Genomic DNA, 13,365 nt, shown 5'->3' with positions numbered 1-13,365 from the left:
CTGTCCATATTGCTTCTGGAGGTTCTTCATCAGCTGTTGTAACTGGTAATATATGTCTCCTTTGAAACAAGTTTAGTTGTTGTTCTTTTTTATTTTTATCAACTCCTACAAGGATAAAATCGTCGTCCTTATTTAACTAATATTAACACCTTACAATATTTTTAAGTAGTAAAATTAGCTATTTACCTTTTTTTTAATAATCACCTATGATGATTTTAGTTTATTGAACTTTTGGAGTTTGAACTAATACCAAGAGGCTAAATAACAACAGTCTAAGAGGACCAATTCCACAAGTGATGGCTAACTTGACCAAACTCACATTTGCGTAATCTCTTTAATAAAAAACTTTAAACCTTAATCTTTCGAGTCAAATGCCTTTTCATTTGGTTGAATTTACTAAAATAACCTTCCATTTACAGGTACATATCCTTTAGCATTTGGAACAAGCCAGTGGTGTTTTTGTTTGCTACTTTTCAGGTATGGATTTGTTTTTTGGTGGAGGATACGACACAACCAACAAGTATTCTTTGATATAAACAGTTAACATTAAAATATCCAATTACCTGTTATAATGGTATACTTATATAATAGAGTTTACATTATATGATGTGCTCACATAACTGTTCATTTAGGACTGTCACGCAGAAAGCCTCTCATGCATATAGATCTCTGACCGGATAAAGTGTTTTTTTTACATAGATATTTTTCTGTTTCTTTTTCTAGACTGAACTAACCATTTCAAATGAGACTAAATGAGGGAACCGAAGGACAATCACTTTTTCAAAGAGTAGATAAAGGTTTGGCTTAATTTCGTAGATGAGGTTAATGGATTTGATTTTCGCAAATGGTGGCAGTGCTTGCTGATAAAAAGTAATGTAACTACATTACTTTATCTTTAATTTATTCATAATGCTTTAATATTTATCCAATCTCTTTGACATTCGACTTAACATAAAATTATAATGACATTGGTATTAAACAAAATGACCAAGTGTGATGCGTTCTAAACTTTTTCATATGAACATTCATTTTTTTTTGTAGGTGGCAACTAAAATGAATTATTTGACCTTGTGATAGCACTCTCATTGTAATTGCCCTTGAAGGAAAAATGATCAGATTTGGATTGTTGGTTGTAGCATTTACAACTTATTTCCAAGTGGCCCCTTCAAATGATAGTATTTTTTGTGTTTTGTACTCTTTATAGGTTGAACAATATACTATGATTGATTCATCATTAGGACCACCGACTGAGGTGAGGAAAACTGTCTTGGTTGTGATTAAAATTGTGATAATAGATTTTATTCTTAAAGAGTATGAAAGAATTGTAATTTATCACATTTTTCTTTCAAAAGAAATAAAATGAAATCCAATTCAATCTTGCAAAAGGGTTCTTCCCTAATTATTAAATTAATTGCATAATGTTACATTTTGAACGTGTTTGTTTTTTTTTTTTATAAATATAAATGATCTTATCGATTTCAACTTTGCTAACTTCACTCCAAACCGACACTGTGTCAAGATCTCATCTCAAGTAAACAACACAAATAAAAACAGCTGGCGAATATCTCTCTTCCTATAAACAATCACACACCCGCCGGAGTCAGATTCACCCCATCGGTAAATCTCTCTCTCTCTCTCACTCTCACTCTCACCACCTCAAAATGGTTTCCCAATCCAACGGCACGCCGGCGACGCCATTTAAGTTCTTGATCTACGGCCGTACCGGTTGGATTGGTGGTCTATTGGGCAAACTCTGCGACGCTCAAGGCATCGAGTACACCTACGGCTCCGGCCGTCTTGAGTCTCGCGACACCCTTATCGCTGACATCACCGCCGTCAATCCTACCCATGTATTCAACGCTGCCGGAGTTACCGGCCGCCCAAACGTTGACTGGTGTGAGTCACACAAGGTGGAGACCATACGTACTAACGTCGTCGGAACCCTAACTCTCGCCGACGTTTGCCGTGAAAAGGGGTTGATTTTGATCAACTATGCTACTGGATGTATATTTGAGTATGATTCGGAGCATCAACTCGGGTCGGGTGTCGGGTTTAAGGAAGAGGATACTCCAAATTTCGTCGGATCTTACTACTCCAAGACTAAAGCAATGGTAATATTCTAAGAAAAATTGGTATTAATATTTCAAGATTTCATTTTTTTTCAAATGTTGGTAGAATCTTGATGATTTCGATTGCCCATTTGATGATTTTGTGATATTTTTATGTGAATTTCTTGAAAAATGAGGTGGATCCAAAGATCTTGATGTGAATTTTTAAAACAAATCTAAAAGCTTTCATTTGCATATAGAAAATTGTGCCTCCTTTCATGGGTCGTATTTATCTTTAGGACTCAAAATAATAAAACTTAGTTTTTTTATGTATAAAATTTAGTATAATGTTAAAGAGTTGGGTGAGATCTTGATAAAAATGTGGTGGATCTAAGATATTGATGTGCATTTTAAATAAATATTTAGTTTTCATTCTATTTGACATTTTCGTTTCATAGATCTATACTATCTTCTTGCCTAAAAGAAAGCTTTAATTTGGGACCCACCTATGAGTAAATCTATTGTGTAGGAAATTTGATATTGACTTTAAGATTCCATTTTTAGGACAATATTAAAGTTTTGCAATGTACTGTAATAACTTTGTGCTTTTATGATATATTTTGTGTGAAATTGTTGATGAAAATGTGGTGGATCTAAGGTCTTGATGTGCATTTTAAAGAAAGATCCAAGCTTTCATTATGGTTTATGTGTCATTTCATGGGTCCATACTAACTTTTTACCATAACGAAAGCTATGATTTGGGGCCCACCAATGGGTAAAGCTATGATTGTGTAAGAAAACTTCATATTTACTTCAAGATTCCAATTTATTCAACATTAGTATAATGTTGAAGATTTTGAGCAATGACCCATGTGAGGATTTTGTGTTATTTAGATATTTTTGTTTAAAATTTGTTGATAAAAGAATGGTGGATATAAGATCTATATAGGCATTATAAAGAAAAATCTAAGCTTTTGTTAGTTTACTTTTACACTTATGCCTCATTTCATGTGTCCATACTAGTTTTTACTTAAATGAGACCTATAATATAATATGGGACCCATGAAACAAAAACCATAGGACAAAGATAAATTGTAAGAAGATTTGATATTTATTTCAATATTCCATTTTTTTTTCATACTTTAGTGTACACCTTTGAAGATTTTGTGTTCGTATGATATTTTTGTGTGAATAACTGAATATGTTGATAGAAATGTGGTGGATCTAAAATCTTGATGTACGTTTTCAAGAAAAATAAAATAAAATCTTTCATTAGCTTAAGCTTGTTTTGTGTCTTGTTTCATGGTCAATTTGACCTCTTACTTTATAGAGAAGTATAATTTGGGACCCACAAAATGAAAGTATTAACCTAAGTTGACTTACTGCATTATTACTTCAATTTTGAAGATGCATTATTACTTCAATTTTGAAGATTTATTCTTTTTTCATACTTTAATACACCTTTTGACAATTTGTGTTTTTATAACGTTTTTGTGTGAATTTGTTCATAAAACGTGGTAGATCGAAGATCTTGGTTTGCATTTTGTCAAAAAGTGAAAACTTTTTTAGTTTAATCTACTTCCATCTGCCATATTTATTTCAATTTTATTGATATTAGACAAAATAAAAATATGTTTGGATACCTAAGATCATGAACAAGTACACACTTTCATTTTGTTGTGTATTTTAACATCCTACTTTCATTTCTTTTTGTTACAACATTGCACTTCAAAAATCTTATGAAAAACACTTCATGCATGTTGCCACTTATCCAAATTCTTATATTAAGTCACTTGTACTTTTTAAAAATCTACCCAATTATAATTTATACCAATGAAAACTAATTTGTTTGATCCACAGGTAGAGGAATTGCTCAAAAACTATGAAAATGTATGCACATTGCGTGTAAGAATGCCAATTTCATCCGATCTTACAAACCCCCGAAACTTCATCACAAAAATTAGTCGATATGAAAAAGTTGTAGACATTCCAAACTCCATGACCATTCTTGATGAACTCCTCCCAATCTCCATTGAAATGGCAAAAAGAAACCTAACTGGTATCTACAACTTCACTAACCCTGGTTGTGTTAGCCACAATGAGGTCTTGGAGTTGTATAAAGAGTACATTGATTCAAGCTACACATGGAAGAACTTTACTCTTGAAGAGCAAGCAAAGGTTATAATTGCACAAAGAAGCAACAATGAACTTGACACCACTAAGTTGAAAAAAGAATTCCCCGAGCTTTTATCGATCAAAGAATCGCTTGTGAAGTTTGTGTTTGAGCCTAACCGAAAGACACCCGTTGTGGCATAACCGTAAGGTTTGAAGTTATTTTGGTTTGTTTGTTTCCTTTTCTTGATTATGTTATTGATTAATATGTTGAGATTGTGAGATTAATATGAGGATTTCTTACAATATAGTGTATTTTTCTTGTTGTATTATCGGGATTATCTTGATTATGAATAAGTATGTGGGAAATGATATAGTTCTTGATTCATTTGATCAATATGAAATAACATAAGGTCTTGTACAATATGGACTTTGTGGGTTGTACAAAGACCTCAATTGTTGGATTAACCAAGTTGAAGACTTGTATTGCCTAGATATGGTGATGTAAAATGGAGTCTAAGTTAGGGGGTCTTTAGGGATTTTACTTATTTAAAGGGAGTATTAGCTTAGATATAAGCATTTTTAAGTGATTGGTTTGCCAAAAAAAAAATCTGCTTATTACATTATGGTACCAATAATAAATATATTTTGATAAGTTGTTAACTTATTTAAAAACAATATATTAGTTTATTATTTTTTGATACTTATAAGTTAATCCAAATATTTTTGTCTTAAACCTCTATTTTTACACCGGATAAATTAATACACTTAAAAAAACATTGTTTTAAATAAATAATCTCAAACACCCTTTTGATGTACTTAGGTATACATTGTACGGATATGGTTATGGTAATAAAAAAGATTTTACTATTTTATTTAGGATTAATGATATTGTAACACAATAAACTATAGCTTCAGTCTTATTTGGTCAACAAACTAATTTTTTGATATTATGGATCCCCTAAAATATTATTTGACCTATTAGATAAGACAATGAGTATACACCGTCCAAGCTTAAAGGTTGCATTTTTGAGGCGGAAGTAATGATGTGGCTTACTATAATCCATGTAAGCCTCAGTATATCTATCTCTAGTCCACATAAACCCCAATGTGTCTGAACTTATTAGGTAAGATTCCACGACAAATCCTTAGTAAATTCACATAGAAATTTTATTCGCTTCAGCCTCACAATCAAACAGTGAAGAACCCTAAAACAAATCATGACAATGTTGTCGTGATCTATGTACCAAATCATCACTTTTCATTTTGATGTTTGTTAAACTTTGTGATTGATGTAAACAAAATCTGATTATGGCATATGGTTTTGATCACTTATTAAACTTGGTTTTATTTTTTTGTAAGTTGAGTTTATTATGCTGAAAGATTAGGGATGGGTCAGGGATGAGCTGGGGAAAAGTCCAAAATACAAAGGGGAGGGGATTTGATTCCCCGCATCCGGAGGGGATGAGTATAGGGATGAGGTTAGACACTCAAGGATGGGGACTGAGATGGTCAACCCCGTTCCAAACCCGCCCCATTTCCATCCTTACTTTGATCTACTAGATATACATTGTACGAACATGGTTATGGTAATAAAAAAAAAAAAGAAGATTTCACTAGGTTATTTAGGGTTAACAATATTGTAGCACCATTAACCTATCAATTTCGGTCTTTTTTGGTCAAGGAATTAACTTTTTGTGTTATGGATCCCCTGAAATAGTATTTAGCCTATTAAATAAGGCAACAAGTATATTTCATTCTAATTTAAAAGGTTGCAGAGGTGGAAGTAATTATATATATATATATATATATATATATATATATATATATATATATATATATATATATATATATATATATATATATATATATATATATATATATATATATATATATATATATATATATAGAGTCCACATAAGCCCCAACGTATCTTAACTTATTAAATAAGCTTCCATGAAAAAACCTTGTTAAATCCATATACATAGTCCACGTAAGCCCCAATGTATCTTAACTTATTAAATAAACTTCCATGAAAAATCCTTGTTAAATCCATATACATTATCCTAACAACCAAATATTGAGGAACCGTAAAAGAAATCATGAGAATGTCTTCGTCTTTTACCTGAAATTCATGGAATAAGAACAAACTTTCATCGTTTGTGAATCGACTTGATGAAATCCATAGTTGTTTATGCCCTTATAGAGCTAAGGAAAGAATATATTGGAGCTTCAACAATCCATGTCAAATGTTTTTTATCTATCAATTTTCACTAGTAACTAGTCAATTTATACATGTATTTGCACTAATTTATGGTGCTTTTTTTTTGTCAATGTAACACTTATAAAACTCAAATTTCATGTCTTTGCTTCTAGTGTAACATAAAGAACTGTGACTACTTTAAATGGATTGATGAACTATTAGAGGATGAACAATACACAAGAAAATTTCTTAAACTAAATTTTGAGTTGAACAAAAAGGAAGAATTGAGATATGTTGACAAGGTTCAAAAGTAATTGAAGGATGTTGAAAGATTGAGGATTAAGGAGCATGTTAAGCATGACTCATAGGTTTTGTAGTTGGCTTCAGAAGTGAAAAAGTTAAGGACCAAATTAAAATGGGTTGAATTGGTTTTGTTTGTCCTTGTCTCTATTTTGTAAGTCATTGTCTTCATGGTTTAGATACTAGGGGAGCGTAAATGGATTTGAATTGTATAATTTTAAGTTTATGTTGAGCTAATGCTTTGACATTGTCAGGGTAGAAGTAGTTAGTAGCATATATTGACTAATAAAACCCAATTTTCATGTCTTTGTTTCTAGTGTAACATAAAGAATTGTGACTACTTTAAATAGATTGATGAACTGTTAGAGGATGAACAACACACAAGCAAAATTCATAAACTAAAGTTTGAATTGAACAAAAAGGAAGAACTGAGATATGTTTCCAAGGTTCAAAAAAAATTGAAGGATGTTGAAAGATTAAGGATTAAGGAGAAGGTGAAGCATGAATCATAGGTTTTGCAGTTGGCTTTAGAAGTGAAAAAGTTAAGGACCAAACTAAAATGGATTGAAATGGTTTTGTTTGTCCTTGTCTCTATTTTGTAAGTCATTGTCTTCATGGTTTAGATATCGGGGGGAGGGGTAAATGGATTTGACTTGTACAATTTTAAGGTTATGTTGATCTAATGCTTTGGCATTATCGGGGTAGAAGTAGTTAGTTGCATATATTGAAAGATCTAGTATGCTCAAGAGTCATATTAAAGTGATATTGCTAATTAACATATGATACTAATGAGTCACACTAACAACAACTTGATAAAATTGATTATTTATTAGAAACTGATTTTAATAAATATTCAATAAACTCTTATAATTAATTGGAAATTAATTATTTCATGGAAATATTAATTTCATTAGTAAGTAACATAATATATTATATGTTATGATTTATTATGTCATGTACATTATTTTGGACTAGAAATACTCTTTTGTCTTTTAGCTCAAAGTTAAAGTATATATCTTATAAAGAGTTAAAATAATTTTTTAAATTTCTCTCTCTCTTTTTATATATAAATGTGAGATAGTTTCTAGGAAACAACACATTGTCTTTGGAATATAATAAGGGAAAGCAAGCATGACTTCAGAGGCATGGGAGACATGTAGGTTTTAGGAAATGGAGTGCTTAATGTATTAATAACTCTTAGGATAATGATTTAGCTTTATAAAAGATTTCATTCATTCAATTTTTACTTGCCAAAACCATAGCTCCATTATACTCTCTCATATTCTCTCTTGCAAAGAAGTGTTAGAAGATTACTTGTTTGCATTTTTCTCTCTTTCAGTCATATTTGGATATGTACATAAAGCTTAAGAGTTTTAACTAGCATCTACATCAAGTTAGCTTCATGTTGGTGTCTCAAAGGTTCCACATTTTGCATCAACTTCCATGCCTCTCAAGATGACCCAAAGAACTATAAAGGTTGTTACTTCTTCATCTTCTTCTTTGGAGCTTGTTTTCTTTCCAAAATTTACAAGAAGATCCATGGTTAGTTATAAACTTGTTTTATGTTATTCAAAATCAAAGTCTTCCGTTGCTAAATCTAATGTTTTTAAACTAATTTATGAATAAAAACTCAACAAGTATCAGAGCCACCTTGCAAGTTTGGTTAGATTTTATAATTTTGGAAATCTTAGTTTTTGAAAAATATGATATCTTGATTTTGTAAAAATATGAGTTCATACGTATTTTCTATGACAACTTTATAATTATTATTTTTGTGACAAAAGTTTCATGCATCTTTTTTTCATTTAAAGTTATCTTAGAAAAACAAATGTTGTTTTATGTGTATGTTGATATGTATGATGTGCATAAACTAGTCAATGACCTTTGTGTTGTTATGTTTGTTATTTTTTATTATAAAAATGGTTGTAATAATTTATTTATTTATATGGTATGTAATAAATTAAATAGATTAGTTTACTTGGTTTATTTTTGTAAGTAATATATTAGTTTTTAGAAATAATTTATTAATACAAAAATGTAACAACAAATGAAGTTGAAGCCATTTTTAAAGAGAAGAAGGCAATTTTCGCAACTTTAAAGTGTGCAGGGGAAAAATCAACATTTGTGTAAACTGTTGCAAAAGGTGTTGCTGTTGGCAGCTTCTTTGGGAGCTGTTGGATCTAATTCAATCTTTTGCAAACAATTGGTGTTTCCTTAAGTGAGAGCTTCTACAACAACATTACAAGAAGATTTTGTGGTCCCTTTAAATGTTCATTTAGGAATGGACTCTTTTTTGTTGGCTCACAAAAATGTCATTAGTTGGTTATGTTTATGCACATATATTTTATACATGTTTGTGCTGTTTATTTTATGCAATTATTGTGTGTGGTTGATAAATTAGTTTTTCACATGCTAAAATAATTTTGGACAAAATAAACATCACATGGAGTTTGGTTTTTCAAATTTTATAAAGTGAACATAAGATGTAAAAAGTTATTGTTTTAAAATAAAATTGGATTTTATAAAAACGTTAACAACGACAAATTTTGAAAAACTCAATTATAAGTTTAAAATTGTGATTTTTGTAACTTATACAATCTCCAAATATATAAGTAATAAAATGAAGTTTTATTATAGATATAAATGTTCAAATGCAGTCAAACTTAATACCAATTATTAAAATTGAATCGCATCAAATTATATAAAAACTAGCTTTTTATATAGAACCTTCAAAAGTGATTTTCTTTTTAAAAATTGGTATCATGGCTTATTATATACATGTAATAACCATGATATCATATGTTTTTAATACTATAATTATAAAACACATAAAAGACCCCTTACAAACCTCAAGTCTATACAATCTATTTTAAAGAACACTCACACATCTCTTGTATGCACTAATGGGATAAAGGATACCTAACCATATAGTGGTATCTTTTGATGGTTCGGGTGTATTTTCGATTTCTATAGCCAAGTTATAGGCCGATTACACAAGTTTTTCAAATTAGAAGATTTGATCGGAAATCTTTTGTGATAAAGGATACTTAAATAAGAGAAATTTGAGGCATAGATGAGATCAAACATGTCTAATTAAATTTGTTAGTAGCAATCCTATAAATCTATGAATTATATCTAAGATACAATTGATAATCAATATCTTCCGGGTTAGATTCAAATAGATGGGATAAATGATACCTAACCACTTATTTGTTTTGCAACTTGGATCCTAGACTTTGGTAATTAATGATTTTAGAAACTAAAAGGGTATTAATTATTAAAGAGTTTAAATATTGAAAATACTAAATAAACTTTTTTAAAATTTTGTAGACAAATAATCCATTCTCATAACCATGAATTGTCATTTTCTTTAATGACTTAATGAAACAACAACATTCAATAGATACAACTTTAAAGAATATGGTCATGTATCGAGAGACAATCTTTTGAGATATATGAAATTCTATACACATAAAGGTCTTAGTCCCAAACAACTTGTTTTGAGTAATAGTTCTGAACATGATACCTAGTAAAGGCATCAATGTGATGCTTAAGATGTTTCTAAGATCAAACTAGGACTAGTTATTTTTGACTTCCAGAAAGTCTTGGATAATTTATATATATATATATATATATATATATATATATATATATATATATATATATATATATATATCTAATAAACAAAACCATATATCCACGTGTCCATTCAAAACATCAGTATTCTGCAAACGTACAATACCGATTTTACCCCTTCTTTGCTTCACGTCGGATTCGATATGGAAATATGTAATATGGAATATGGATATTGAATTGAATATGGAATCCATATAACGCCCTCTTTTATTTCAATTTTTTATCGTTGATAACAGCTTTATTCAATAACTCGATTTCATTAGATACCCGATTAAGAGCTGCTTATTATGGAATCCATATCAATCAAATCGATTACATTTAATTTTCATTATATTATGTCGATTTCATCGTATTATGCTCAATATATACTTGAAACATGTGATATCAATCTTTCTTTACAGCATCGTGTTTCAATCAACGAATTCAATCCTTTCGGTAGGTTTTGCATCATCGACGCTTCAAATATCGGATATTCAATCAGCGACTACAATCCTTTCGGTATGTTTTTGCTTCTCAATGTGTATATGTAAGCCCCTATTTCCCACAGAAGGACATAACATGGCAAGGTTAACCCCTTCGATACACACTTCAGTTATCGGATATTCAATCACCGTATATACCCCTACCCCTGCCTTGATTTTTACGAATTTATGGTTTATTTGGCGTATTGGACTTTTACTGAACTTATGATATCTCCTTCTTTCCCTGCATGCAATGGAGTAAAACTCTGATTGATTGATTTCGCTGTGTCTTTCAAAAGCAACAAACACAATAAAGCACATAATTCAGAATAAAATTGAGCTTCGAATTTAATAGTGAAATTGGGAGAATCAAATTGTATTAGGGTTTTTGGGGTAAGAATAGAGAGCTTATCCCAAATACCAAATCACCAAATCAAGATTTCTTTACAGCTGAAACACACATCAAAAATCGATTCTTTAATGATGGGTGTCGCCGGCGAAGAGAAGAGAGCCGCTCGTACCTGTGGAGTAGTCGCCGGCGGAGACGTGAGGTGTCGCCGACGGAAATGGAGGAAAGGCCGGTGAGGGTGTGTTCTCGTGAAGTCGGGAGGGCGTGGGGTTAAAAAGAGTGAGACGTGAAAATAAGTTGACGCTGCAAGTGCAAGTAATGGAAAATGTTCTTACGCCTTTTTTGATTCTTCAAAAACAGACATCGTCTTTGAAACACATTAAAGATATTATACAAAAGAAAACAAACAAAGAAACACCACCTATATGTTCGTATATTACAACCCTAAACTTATTTCATTTGTTTACTTCAAGTAATGTTTGTTATTTCTTTTATATGAAAAGGAAATTTTCAAAAAATTCTTAATATTTTCAGTCTTTTATTGAAGGAGTATTGATTTTTTTTTACCATTAAAGTCTTAAAATTGTCATTTGACTACTAAAATTCTAATCATGTTAATTGAATCTTTAAACTTTCAGTTTATCATCATTTACTCATTGGGAAATGATATATTAGGCTTCAAACTGTTACCTACCTGCCAGGTAGGCAATTTTTGACCACCTTCATCCACATTTAGTTGGTAGGCATCTACATAGAATTTAAAAACAAAAATCTATAAAAAAATAAAAAATAAAAAATAAAAAAATAAAAAAAATTGTTTAATCTTTAGGGGACCAAATTCAAAAAAAAGACATATATCTCTAAGGGACTATCTCTTCAATGACGGGTTTGGAGGTCGTGTGATGTCTTATCTAACCATCTTGATTGTCTTTAGTTCTTTACAAAACCTACCATTAGCTTATGAGTAAAACTTTGGAAATGTTAGTTATGTCACCGGATATGTCAAATTTAAAAATCAAATAAACAATGTATAAACATTGCAATTATTTGTTTATAAGTTTAATATACATTTATATATGATTATGATAGGTTTTCTTGCAATGTTTCTGTTTTCTTTGCAATAAAAAATCAACAGTTTCAGGTAAAGAAGAAACTGATTTTTTTTTTGTGTAATTTCATGACCATTGTGCTATTTGTTGTTGGTACTTCAATATCTTTCAGAGTTCACCATCATCTCAAATGGTAGAAACTCAATATCTTCACTCTAATACAATATCTATTTCATTTTTTTAATCATATGATAAAATTTTGTGTAACTTCTGTTACAGAGACTATAAACATTTTCAAAAGAATGAATGTTGGCTCTGTTGACCTAGGAGATTTTCTTGGTATTATTTACTCCTTATTTTTTTTCAATTATTTCCAACTTTATTCTTTCAGGCCAGAGGCACAATCTTTTCTGCAACAGATTGTGTTTGCACTTTATGTGTATTAGACCTCTTTATGACTTGATATTTCTTATTTAAAATTCCAATGCATTAATTTTATGGAGAATTTGGAAATTTCTTCTATTTATGTGTCAACAAGAGATGCAACTAATTAATAAGTTTCATGTTTTTTAAGATATGGTATTGGCATTGACCATGTACAAAAACCTCATTTTAAAACCCATTAAATGATATTTATCTGAATTTTTGTAGGAGTTTAGGTTGAACCCAAAAGCCTTTAGCTAGCTTTGTTCCATTGCAGGAACCTTTGAGACATGCATCTCCAGTAGCTGAAGTTTTCTTCTACAAACCGTGGGTATTATTGTCTTTACCACAACAATCCTATTGTATACCTTTTTTTATATATTTCTTAGGGTAGTTTTTACAGGAAAAAATGTTTTTGAACATGCTTTTCCTCATAAAATGTACACTTATTTCAAGTTGACGTGGTGCTAATGTTACAACCATATGTAAAAATATCATTTCATTTATATATAATAAATAAATCAGTTTATGGATTTTTATCATCTTTTGGTCATCCCAATTATCTAATTGGCCTACTCATCCCCCAATAAATTATTACTTAAAGAAACCAATAATTCCTCATTTTAGTTATATCTTTTTTTAAAATACTATTTTAGAAATCTTTATTTTTAGTTTTTCCTATAATTTGTTTTTCATTTTATGTTCATGTTTGTTTCTTATATCACCTTGCTTTTTGATTTTAAATAAAAAAATGATATTATCATATATAATTGTCTTTCTTTTT

General features: G+C 30.2%; 1 protein-coding gene across 1 annotated transcript; it reads left to right on the top strand.

Annotated features, from left to right (window-relative positions):
* Positions 1-1,491: 1,491 nt before the first annotated feature.
* LOC111901165 (bifunctional dTDP-4-dehydrorhamnose 3,5-epimerase/dTDP-4-dehydrorhamnose reductase) lies at positions 1,492-4,548 on the top strand. Its single transcript, XM_023897044.3, has 2 exons — positions 1,492-2,111; positions 3,909-4,548. The coding sequence occupies exons 1-2, from the start codon at positions 1,662-1,664 to the stop codon at positions 4,362-4,364; spliced, it is 906 nt and encodes a 301-aa protein (XP_023752812.1). The 5' UTR covers positions 1,492-1,661; the 3' UTR covers positions 4,365-4,548.
* Positions 4,549-13,365: the final 8,817 nt, after the last annotated feature.

This window comes from Lactuca sativa, chromosome 6 (genome assembly GCF_002870075.4).
Source record: "Lactuca sativa cultivar Salinas chromosome 6, Lsat_Salinas_v11, whole genome shotgun sequence".
Taxonomy (NCBI): domain Eukaryota; kingdom Viridiplantae; phylum Streptophyta; class Magnoliopsida; order Asterales; family Asteraceae; genus Lactuca; species Lactuca sativa.
This window is presented reverse-complemented; position numbering and strand designations above follow the sequence as displayed.